Source organism: Bombus bifarius, unplaced genomic scaffold, assembly GCF_011952205.1.
Source record: "Bombus bifarius isolate JDL3187 unplaced genomic scaffold, Bbif_JDL3187 scf7180000007975, whole genome shotgun sequence".
NCBI lineage: Eukaryota > Metazoa > Arthropoda > Insecta > Hymenoptera > Apidae > Bombus > Bombus bifarius.
The window spans coordinates 1,887,228-1,899,359 of record NW_022884361.1 but is presented as its reverse complement, the minus strand read 5'-3'; the positions used below and the strand labels follow the sequence as shown (position 1 = coordinate 1,899,359).

Sequence of the window (12,132 nt, the reverse complement as noted above, 5' to 3'; positions counted from 1 at the left end):
GTGATTGGTATATAATGCGACTTTGAATTGCATCGTAAATCGTGCAACATGGCATAGCATTCGTAAGTGCTACTCAATTCTCGGAGACTCGCTGAATCCTCAGCTTGGAGTCTTCGAAAATACGCCACTTTGTTGCCTCAGTTACAATTCCTCGAGTTTATTTCACGGAACAGAGTTTTCAAATTGTGACACAAGTGGAACGATGGACATGGGGTCGCAGTGAAAGTTTTCCAGTAAACGTGGGCTCATCGAAGGCGGAAAAAACATTGGGAAGGTGCAAAACCGGTAACAAATTGTTGTTTGCCTCTTTTGTCACGAGCGAAGTGACGACATCGTGCACGAACCGCGACGTTGCGTACTTTCTTACAATGGTCTAGCTCTAGCTGGCCGGAAGAAGTCGCCGTCTTCGAAGCCTTTATACCGATGCTTTTTTAAAACACGCATGTTCCGACAATCCCTCACAATAATGGTCAATTATATTCCCATTCTCATCGCCCAACGTGTGACTAGCGAGTTTAATGAATTTAATTATACTCGTCGATCTGTTCTCCTAGCGACAAACGTTAACGACGATTACTGACAAATGTAGAATTGTGTCTTCCGAATTTCGCAGCCAACTTTGTACGATACCTTTACCTTTTCTTCGTGTTATCTTCTTTATGAAGAAAATACAATCAGAGTAAGTAGGAAGTATGGTCTACGCCCACTAAATGACTTCAGTATTCAGTAAATCTGATTAATGGACAAATGTAAGTTGTATCTCGACTCAAATTATACAGCTGTAAATCTTTTCTCTGAATTGCAAATTCTCTTTAGGAATACTTAATGTATCCTGGACCATTCATCACTGGAAGAAAGTTTTCGTTCAATTTCGTGTCTGTCTTTGAATACGAATAATTCGAACGAGATGTTTTATAAACATTCTCGCGCTGCACCTGTTAAACATCAAGGGCAAGTATGTAATTGATGATCGATCTATCATTCGTAATTGAGTGCGATCAATTTTCAACAGTAGCTCTAGAAATCGTGATATATCGTTAGTACTGTAATCTGTTTCTTTTGGAGCTTTCTATCGCGAATTAAATACGTTACATTCCTTAGTAATGTAATATTTCTTTTAACTCCATTATCTGCAGTAATGACTTCCCTTTCGTTGTGACAGTAATTCATCGACGGCTCGATAAATCTTCGATTAATTTTCGAATTATGCGAGGAATTTATATCGCTGTTGAATTTCAACGAAACTTCCACGATTTTTCGTACCATTAAAAAAGTGGATCAAATACTGTATTCTGCTTAAAATTCATTTAATCCAAACGGCTAACACGAGCCGTGAAGCTATGTACGGCCAATAAATTCCTGTCTTATTCAGGGAGACATTTATGAGGTTGAAATTTATTACAAGTGTATTCCAGATCTCGGGTACTAAAACAGTGCTAAAAAGGTAACAGCCTGTAAAATTGTGCGTCATAGAAACGCGAAATAAATAAATATTATCTGGTATCGTGTGCTTCTTGTGCAACGTTCGTCAAAGGTAAAAGAGAAACGAACAAAGAAGGCGAAGAAAATATGTCACGACGAATTCCATGTGACGTGCATAAGCTTCTTTCACGGTTGAACAGAAACGGAATTGAATCGCACCTTTTTTCTTGAAAGCCTCTTTTCTTTGCTCTTGAAATGGCTACACACAAGCGGTCGAACCGCAAGCGATCGCCCAAGACCAATTAACGACGATCGACTTGGAAATTCTAACGGCATGATACTATGTAATGTAACGAGGCAACCTCGGGCAACGCCTAGTGTAAATTACGTTTCCAGTGAGTGGTCATATATGCTGGCCAATGCCTCCTTCTTCTTTTCTTTCTCGCCGCAGAAGAGAAGATATCGATGGCCTATCATCAGCGTAGACAGTTCTCGATCGTCCCTGATAAAGTGCCGATGGATAACGACCTCGTTTTTGTAGATATACCTCACAGTCTTTGGAAAAATATAATTTCGTTAAGAATATTTACAAAAAGGTTTGCTTTCGTTGTAAAATCAGTAAGATTTTTTTTTAATTTGTATATTTTCATAAAATGTACGGCTCAAAAATTTTGTACAAAAAATAATTGCCTGATCAGTGGTCAAAGAAGGTTTCACCTTCGTTATGGAGTCGTTGAGTCTGTTTCTTAATCATATGTTTTCTTGAATCTTTGCGAGAAGGAAACAATTTCTCTCTATGGAAATGAAGAAAAAATAAAAAAGTGATCTGCATCGAGGAAAAAGGGGAAGTGTAAATCGAAAATAAAGAAATTAAAACGTCCCCCGGAGGCGCTCGATGCCTCATTCTCTTTTGCTCGAGCGACAGCTGTAAGAATATCGCTGCGCCACTGATCTCAGAGGTAAAATGATAGGACTGATCGATTGACTGGACCGACGTTCGCGGTGAGCGTAATAAAATTCAATACTTGGGTACGTGGTCTGTGTCTTCCAATGGATTCGTCTCTATCCGAATCGCTTTGCTACCCTTTTTTATGGAGTAAATTATAAATTACAAAAAGGGGGACAAATTGTCAAAGAGTAAGAAAGACTATTTTCGTATAAAAATTAGCTAATTTTTGCCACTATATAGAGCCATTCTTTAGCATGAGATAATATGAGCAGTGGACGAGGAATAGATGGCGATACAAGAAGATTTCGGTGTAACGGTTATTCGAAGCATCAGACAACGGTTTTTAAAATATCCGACTATACATGACAGTTGACAAGATTACAAGCTATTGTTGCGCCCTGTTTCACAACTGCCAGAGTTCTTATCGCGAGCCGTTTCTTTATAACTTTGATAACTTCTATTTAGGAATGCTGTTGAGTATTTCATAACAGGAATGATTTGAATATGACGTACAAAACTCGAGAGGTATACAAATGTTTTGTGTTTTAATTATGCATATTGGTAAAGAATAAGTAAGTTCGCTGAATCGGGAAATTGATTGGATTCGAGGTATTTCGGCAGAAAGCCGCTGCTTAGAACACCGAAACCAGTTGAATTAATACACGGTTTATTTCATGGCGAATAATGGCTACTTTTATATTGACTCTTTCATTTTATCTCATAAGTCTCGTAAATGTAAAATTTATTCTTCTGTTCGAACCATTCAGGTTTACCATTTAATTGGTTTCAGGTTTACCATTAATTTGCGATTTAAAATTGTATGAAACACACGCGAGTCATACGAATTTTCTATTTCCTTTTTGATCGGCTTCAGGGTTCGTCACTTACTTTCAGTATTAATATTTAAATGATCCTTAATAATGCGAATTAAAGATGCGAAATCAGGATTGCGTGATCTAATTTCATGGTTCGATACGATTTAACTTTTTTGTGGTGGTAGAAAATCGTGGTTGAAACATGAATCGAGATGAAGTATTCGTTTGATGCAACGTTACCTGAACCAATTATTAATCTAATCATGCCATCGAAACATTCCTTTCTCCTCGGACCAAATATTTCAGGTAACTGTTGCTCATACATTCCTAATGAGTAATTAGAGTTAGTACAAGATTGATTAACCTATTAACCCAATCTAGAAACAGTTCAGTGATTATCAGAGAAGCGCAATACGCGTTTCATCAAGGGATCGCGCGGATTCAAATGTTAGAAAAGAAGGATGCAAAGAAAGAAGAGAAGTAAAGAAAAAGAGGAAACAATTAGAGATAAATAAGACAGACTTCTAACTATCAAAAGCCTCACTAAATTTTAATCAAAGTATAGAACTTTCTCTTATACCTAATGCATATGTACTTCCCAGCTCCTCGATTATTCATATACTCTTTTGATTAACAGCGTTGAGACACAAAGAAATCTAAAAGAATAAATAATATCAGGTTTTTCAAATATCTAGGTTTGCAATTCTAAGATTTCAAAACGAAATTGCATACACCTAATCGCAGCTTGATCGTCGGCAATCCAACCGAAGTAAACGATCGCAGAACCGTCGCGCAAATTATCTCACAAATGAACGTAAAACCAGTAAACGCATCAGTGGACGTAAATGACAGAACGACAAGAAAATGAGAAAATCGTAGGAACATCCAGTTCGTTTCAGGAATGATTGATCAACCCTATACACGTCTTTGCTAGCCGGAATATTAGGCTGAAGGTTAAAACTCATCCTAACGGAGCTATCAGGTATATTATGTCAAGCTCGGGGCTATGATTCCGTTTTTCTACGCTGTAGCGACACGCGTAGACATTTCCCCCGGGACGTCGTTATCCAGGATCGTCTTTTCTCGAGGAAATCGTGGGTTTGCTTTCCGCTACCCACGCATTATCGCGGTGGAATGCGATGTCTGTCGTTGGTGTTGGACGCACGGCCCCAGGCTTGCCTTTCCTCGTCGTTATCCCTCGTGGACCGCTTATTACAGCCGCGTACCGATTTCCACACGTGCGATCGCGTTACTTCACCTAGGCAGCGTGTCTGCGATTAATTGCGCAAGTTCCGAACACAGCCGCCGACCTTCGAGGATCTCGGCAGTTTCGTTCTGCTACCATGCACGGGATAACGAATGCAAAACCTCCTTCAGATTAGTCAAATTACTTCGCTTCAAATTTGTTTTCATACTAATCGAGTTACTTGGTCTGAAGAAAAGTATCATGTTTTACATGTAGCAAACATGTGTTAGATTACTCGTCGTCAAGTAGCTTGATGAATGAGGATAAGCATAGAAACCTCGAAGGATTTTTGTTCAAGAATTGATAAAGTTGTCTTTATTTCGAATCGGGTAATTTGAATAATTTCAACGAACCTTAAAGCAATTAGCTCTCCGCGATAGAGCGGGCATAGTGTTGTGAAGATCGTTAATTTATCTGTTGAATGACTGTTCTAATGAATACGATTGAATAATTAAAGCTGTACAGTGACAAGTAACAGCGTGGAAGTGTTTTGTGTTTGAACCAGAGGTAAAACGAGAAGATTGGAAGACAGACTTCAATTAAGTTCATTAGATGGATGAAGACGACTTAATGGAGATTTTTAAATATTCCTGAATCTTGTAGTAGTTGAGTTAGGGAACGAATTAGAAGTTTAAAATATATTTGCCATTAATTACGAGATTCGTATACTGTAGAATTAATCGTTACTTGATCTATTCAAATAAAATTAACCTACATCCATAGAATTCCATAGAATATTGCTGGAACATATATCTATATGTGTTTGAGCATTTATTATAACATATTGAACGCAATGCTTTTGTAGAGTAAAGTAAAAGAACTGAACGAATGGTAATTAGTTCTGTACGAGTTGCTTTTTACTCGTACAGTGCAAAATTACTCGTAAATATGTACAGATCTACACTATATGAGTATTTTAAAACGCAGATTGATGCAAGTAACGGTTACAAAACATACTTTCTGTCTGTATACTTTCTGAAAGAAAGATGTAATTAAATGATAAAATGGAAGTCGATCAACCGTGATTTACCACACAAATTTTTAATTTTCTCTTATCTTTTTTTTTATGTACAGAATGTGCTGCTTTATAGAAAGATCGATTCTAGTAAAAACAATGATTACGTTGTTAATCTCGTTACGTTATATGAATTTAATTATATATAAATAATTAATTATATAATAAACGAAATAGAAAGATAGAAATGTTAGATTAAAAAGATTTTACTCACCATTCTGATGTATGTGCTAATCATCTCTGTCAGCTGTGGTGCTCGATTTGTATGTAAGGGTAGCCTGACTCCAGATGCAATTTGCATTATACATACTCCAACCCTGGGAGAACTCACTGACACAATATCCTCTAGAGGTAATGTCTCCAAAATGATCAAATCACCATTCGGGGTACGTTTTATGAGTCGAAGACCATGATGGGACACTGCCACGTGTTGGGTTTCCGGATGTTGAGGGCCAATCTGCATAGAATATCATTAAACTAAATTACTAGCTAATTAAACGGATTAAAATAAATTTCAGTTAACATAGTAGACAAAAATGATACAAATGACAAGAAAACATTCTAATATCTTTCAACGATCATACTATTTCACTCTATAGCACCTCAGACTTCAGCAAACAACGAAACCTTTGTGCTCCAACAATCGGCCGAACGATTCTAATTCAACCGATACATTTTCTTCTCGTGACTTTCCATTCGGGAATGCCACGTGTGATTAGCCATGTATAAACATCATGCACGATAATTATTATGTGCAACTAGCCGAAGCTAAAAAGTGCGAAGCGAATGCACCAGACTTTCTGTTCATTCCGGTTCGTAGTAAATCGTGAGAGAAATAGTTTACTCACCGATACTGGGAATATCCTGGCAAAGTACAGTGGCCATTGTTTGGCCATATCAACGACGTTCTTCTTTATAGTAATCTTGTGCTGAGTGCTCTGCAGGTTGTCCAAGTTGATACCATAATTATCCAACATCTTGAGCATATTCTGTCTATCCTCCTTTGTAATTCGAATACTAGATGTAGCAAGAACGTCGTAAGCTACTTGACAAAATACTAGATGAAGTGCCAGAGGGCTGTTTAAGGTTTCGTTAGGGGCGAACACCTCTTTCTTTACCCTCAACGTCCATGTGACTCTGTTATACGTAAAATGAGCCGTGGACGTTTGAGGATAGAGCTTCGTGTTGACGACTTCTTGAACCTTCTCTATCTCTGGCTTCTCTGCCGGTGGCATTACTGGTCTGAGGAATTCGGGCCATTCCTCGATTTCAATCCTTTCCATTTTATCAGTACGATGAGTCGAGGCGACGCTGGATCTTCTGTCCACGTCACGATCCAATTTTTTGAAACTTTGTCGAACAGCAGCGAAAGATTCCCGCGTATTTGGCATCAGACCAAAGTCTCGCGACGATGGCATGCCAAAGCTGTCTCTCGACTTTGGAGAAACGTCTCTGGTCATTCCAAAGGGGTCTCGCTTAGAACTCGTGTTTTCGAATATGTCTCTGGCGTATTTGGGATCGAAGATGTCGGAATTCAAATCGCGACGAGAGTCGAAGTCGGAACTTCTGTCTCTGGCAGAACTGGCTAGGTCAGTGCTATCCTTTCCATAAAAGTCTTTGGACTTCTGATCTTGGGACCTGGACTTATCAAAGTCGTTTCTGTATTCGTGAGTTTCTCTCAGATGCTGTTGGGATGCGAATATGTCTCTGCTTTGACTAAACATGTCGCGTTGAGTCTTGGAAAAATGTTCGAAAGCCTCCGAGTCGGGGGATGTTCTGAAGGAATCGCGAGCTTTTGGTTCCACTGGCGCTGGAGGCGATCTGGGCTGTGGTACTCCGGATTGACTGATTCAGGAGAATATTTGAATAAAATTAATTCTGTATATTTTAAAAATTATAAATATTTGAAATTGGATTTAAGAAAATCGTAAAATCTTAACTTGGTGCTGCAAAGGATGTTAAATTTTTGTATACTGAAAAGACCAGTCGATAAAGGCAGAAATGTTGAGTTTCAAGTGTGAGGCAATATGTTAATAAATACCGCATAGTAAAAAAAAAAGAAAAGAATACCTATTGCTATACATGCTTCCACCTCGGGGACTAGGGGGTTGCGGAGGTGTCACCGGAAGCGGAGGTGGGACAGGTCTCTCCATTCTTTCTATTTGCGTCCTGACAACTTGCGCTTGAGTCATCATGTCGGTCGTACCTTTCGAAGTGACGCTTTGCGTGTCATCAGCTGTCGATGCATAATCGTCCCAACGTCCTCCTTTAGCATGTCAAAGAATATTACCAAATCATGCTTATTCATTTTCTAATCATTAGAAGAATTTTTCAAAAAAATACCTAATTGTTGTTCAAGCAGAAGCTTTCTATTGTCCTCCAAGCGTTTCACTTTACCATCTTCGCGTGGAAGAGCTGGTTTCTCGGTGGTTTTCGTAGATCTCACGCTATGATTAGCTGTCACCTTTTCCAATCTTTGTCTCATCTCCGAGCTGAGCTTCAATTTTCCAATACTTCCTGGCGATGGCCTTTGTGCACCTACTTCTAACGCGGATCTGAAGAAATATCGATTGAACGTCAAGGCTGATTATTAAGTATAATAGAAAATTATATAATCAAGAAAAAGCCATCGTACTTTGACTTTTTCTTTTTCTTTTCCCCTTCCTCTTTGTATCCATTCTCGTGTTTCGTGACTGGAGGTGGTGCGTGATTCATCACAGTCTTCTCATTGTTCTCGACGATATTTTCAATTTCAAATTCTTCCCATTCTACGCCACCCTCTGTGCTTGGCTCACCGTCACCTTGATTGTATTCTTGATACTGTGGTGTAATTTTGCGTTGCTGTTGCTGTTGGCGCATTTTGAACTCTATGAAGCTGTCTTGACTTTGATTCTCGTTCGAGTCACTCGGTGGAGGCCATCTAAGATGAACATACAAACGAATAATCAGCAAAACGAACGAGAAGAAAACAAAAATCGAATATTATCTTCGATTATGTAAAATTATTTAAATTATTCACCTCCATTTGCCAATTCGGACGGTCTTAGCTCTTCCGTAAGGATCGAGAAAAGGCCTCGATTCGGAAGGATCATGGGACTCCAAAGGTGGTGGCATAGGTGGCGGGGGTGGCACACCTTTATTATTACTTGAGCTCGACAAATTACTGTCGACGCTGCTCTTACGATTTTTTAATTCACTCAACACGTTCGTGAAATTACTTTGTACATTGTTCTTGTTGGAATTAGGTCTCTTAGGATCCGTGACACCGGGTGACTTTTTATCACCAATTTTTCTGTCGACGCTAACTTTTCTCACCGCGTATTCCACACTGGTCTTCCTGACGATTTCTGAATTCTTTCGTGGTGGACTTTGAGATCGATGAATTTGAGCTTTCACCGTCATCTCTTGTCGCTGATTGTTCGTCGACGATTGTGGCGTTCCTTGTTTCTCTGTCGACCAAAGTTCGCCATCTTCTGGTTCTCTAAACGATACCTAGCAATTTCAAATGCCATTCTGTAATTCTTCTTTCTTCCATTACTCGAGTAGATCTATGTTACAATTTTCTTTAGACAGTTCCCAATTAAGTTAACGATCATTTATAAAGTATTATACAACGTAATTATAAACATGCTCGAAATGATCTTATTTGTGGTGCTTATGTACAGTGCTGTGAAAAATTGTAGACTCGTACGAATCTCGTGCATTTCCAGTCCAATATTTCTTTACTGATAATATCTTTCACGTAAGAGAAAGGTGAATGCAACTCGAGAATTGCAAAGGAAAGTGACTCATCATCGGATGGATTTTATCTCCTTTTTAGACCAACGTAATACGACCTTCTAATATGAGTAGCAAGTAATTATAGACTAGTTGCTTCTATTAAACTACGTTGGTCATTAACCACTTGAAGAATAATCAAATATAATAACTATCCTTCGTAATGCGTTATTATTGTACTCGAGCAACGAGAGTTTCTTGAACCCACGTCCTCTCACACCACTGTACCACTCGACTTAATCAAATTTTTCCCACAACCAATTAATTTCTTTTAACATATGTTACAACATTTAGAGATACATTGATCTATCAACAAATCGTTCAACACTATGACGACCGGCTAGTTTCGAGCGTAACTTTCACCAGTGACCGGCTATTTCCACCAAGAATGAACGAAATATGATTTTTTTATTATCTCGAATATGTTGAGAATAGGAAGCTGAAAGTAACAAATAAATAAATAAATCTGTTAACGTCGATTACTTAACTAAAAATGAACGTTTCACGCGTAAAAAGATCGATTTAGTCTAACACGCGGTATAATTCTGAGAAATTGAAATAGTAAACAATGAAAGCGAGAAAAAAGATAAAAAATTATTTTTTTAGTTCGAAACAATTTTAATATTGGAATGACGCAAATATGACGCACGAATTAGGTATTGATAGCTGAGATTCTCAGAAAGCAAAATAATCATGTTAAATTTCTCAATATATAAGTGACATATTTTCACGAATTCCATAAATTCGAAGGCAAATTTTAGGAAATTTACATTTGTAATATCATTCATTTTTGTTAAACTTTTTAATTTATTGGGTTGATTAGAATTATCAATCACGACGCAATTGTTGCGTCACCGGTCGTCATAGTGTTTAAGTATCGTCGAAGTTATCACTGGCGTGAATCGATCGACTGTTTTATTCGTTAGATGAAATCAGTAGGTACCTTGGAGTAGCGTCCAATAGAATCATTAGGCCCCATTTGGGCACCGTTTTGAGGGGCTGGGGGGACAAGATTCATACTGGAGGGGCCTGCGGACAACGCCGTGCCCTGGAAACACACACCCATGCCGCGATGCGGCTCAAAAGCCCACAGGATCGTCCCAGAGGGACATGATTGTCTATTGGTGAGTGATCGCAAACACTGAAGCTGTTTGTGCAGTGTTGCGCAACACCGGTCGTGTTAGTACTTAGTTATGTGATCGTGAAAGTGACGCACGAAAATGACGGCTATCCATTCGCTGTGATGACATTTAACATGCAATTCTCAGCTTATATAGATGTTACGACATCCGTCAGAAATATTGTGCGATAAGGTAACGCTGTGTTGGGCCAAGATTTAAGTAAGTATCAAAGTTTGTCTGTACAGAGAGTGTGTAATCTTGTGTTCGAGATATATTTCATTTCTATTTTCACGATTATTTTCTGGGACAAGTCTATTTGTGGTACCTGAGTATTATACTTAAAGATACACTTATACATGCAGTAAGCATTAATACAAAATTAATTTTCACAAGGGAATCGTCATTTTTACTACTAAATTAAACCAATAATACTGATTGAATTTCGATACTATTTTCAACGGAAATCAAGTTTATATAAAATTAACGATCCCACAGAGATAAGATGTCTATTTACACGCGTAAGAAATACCTTAGAAAATATCCATTCATTGCCCCAGAAAATAATCGAAAAGATCTTTCGTGTCCCAACATGTGTCATTATTAGACAACAGTAATTTATCAGACAATTTCTCACCGGTTGTTGCGACGAGTTCTGAGGGCTCTGTACAAGCAGCTGTTGAAGGGCCTGATTTTGTGCCAGCAATTGCTGCTGAATCTGCATATTCTGCGCCATGGCACTCTGCAGGAACGCTCGTTGCAGATTCTGCTGATAAGCCATCATGTCGTTGCTCTGATTAGGCGGTGAATTTGGATACTGAGGAAGACTCAGTCCTTGCATACTGTAAATCGGTATTGGCATGAATCCAGGACCCATGTTCATGTTAGTACTCTGCGCTGGTGGCACTTGTTGAGGTGTACTGAACATTGGCATCATCATAGGCGGCGACATCATTCCTGGTGTAATGGCACCAAAGTTAAAATTCGTGTTCTGATTCGGTATATCCATATTACCCCCGCCTTTGATCTTCCCAGACAATTCTTTCGCTGTGATGACTTCATTTTCATTCCTCTTTATGATCGATTCGATGAAATCTTCCACAGTTTTGAGTTCTTTTACTTGGCTGTCGAGCTTCTCTAAATTCTCAAGGATTATGGCATCACTCTGGGACCTGTCACCCTTTGTGCCTTTAATACTAGCCGCCAAGCTTCTGGCGTCAGACAACTCGTCCAAGTTTCCATCCAGAACTGGCATAAACAACTCGTCTAAGAACTGATCCACGTCCGACGCTTGACTAGGTACCCTGACTCGTCTCACGTGCGATGCCAAGGAAGGAGCTTCGCTTGTGTCAGACATGGCCGAGGATTTTACGCCGTATTCACTCTTCTCGATGTATGCACGACTCGACTGACTGCCGGGCAGCGCTCGTTTACCTTTAAAATAGAGGAATACTTTCCTTTACTTGTTCTAAGCAGAAGATATTCTGCTGTTAGGTAAATGTAGCGGCACATGAGTAAGAGGTCAATTCAAATCGCGGAAAATAAATAAGTGGACGCAATCGCAAGGAAATGAATTACAGTCAGTTGTCGATCAGTTATCAACCAGTTCTAATTAATCTAATTAACGAGTCATTGCCGATCCTATTTTACGACTTATACACTGTCTTAGCGAATCGGTTAGTACGAGCGTCTTTGCGAACATTATCTATATACTAATTTATTATTTTAAATATATTCAACTGATTCAACAACGAGCAATCTCGTCCTTTAAACCTCACGTACTAACTATC

General features: G+C 38.8%; 1 protein-coding gene across 4 annotated transcripts in view; it reads right to left on the bottom strand.

Moving 5' to 3' along the window:
- The window catches only part of LOC117217218 (unconventional myosin-XV), a 63,195-nt gene that overhangs the window by 24,865 nt on the left and 26,198 nt on the right, over positions 1–12,132 (bottom strand). For 3 of the 4 annotated variants that reach the window (XM_033464647.1, XM_033464643.1, XM_033464645.1), the window contains exons 19-26: positions 10,980–11,776; positions 10,168–10,272; positions 8,467–8,939; positions 8,083–8,367; positions 7,791–8,002; positions 7,518–7,713; positions 6,296–7,292; positions 5,662–5,904 (exon numbers count right to left, since the gene is read on the bottom strand). In XM_033464647.1, the coding sequence (XP_033320538.1) occupies positions 5,662–5,904; positions 6,296–7,292; positions 7,518–7,713; positions 7,791–8,002; positions 8,083–8,367; positions 8,467–8,939; positions 10,168–10,272; positions 10,980–11,776 (3,308 nt within the window). The remainder of the gene's footprint in view (positions 1–5,661; positions 5,905–6,295; positions 7,293–7,517; positions 7,714–7,790; positions 8,003–8,082; positions 8,368–8,466; positions 8,940–10,167; positions 10,273–10,979; positions 11,777–12,132) is intronic. The other variant, XM_033464646.1, reaches the window with a different exon arrangement.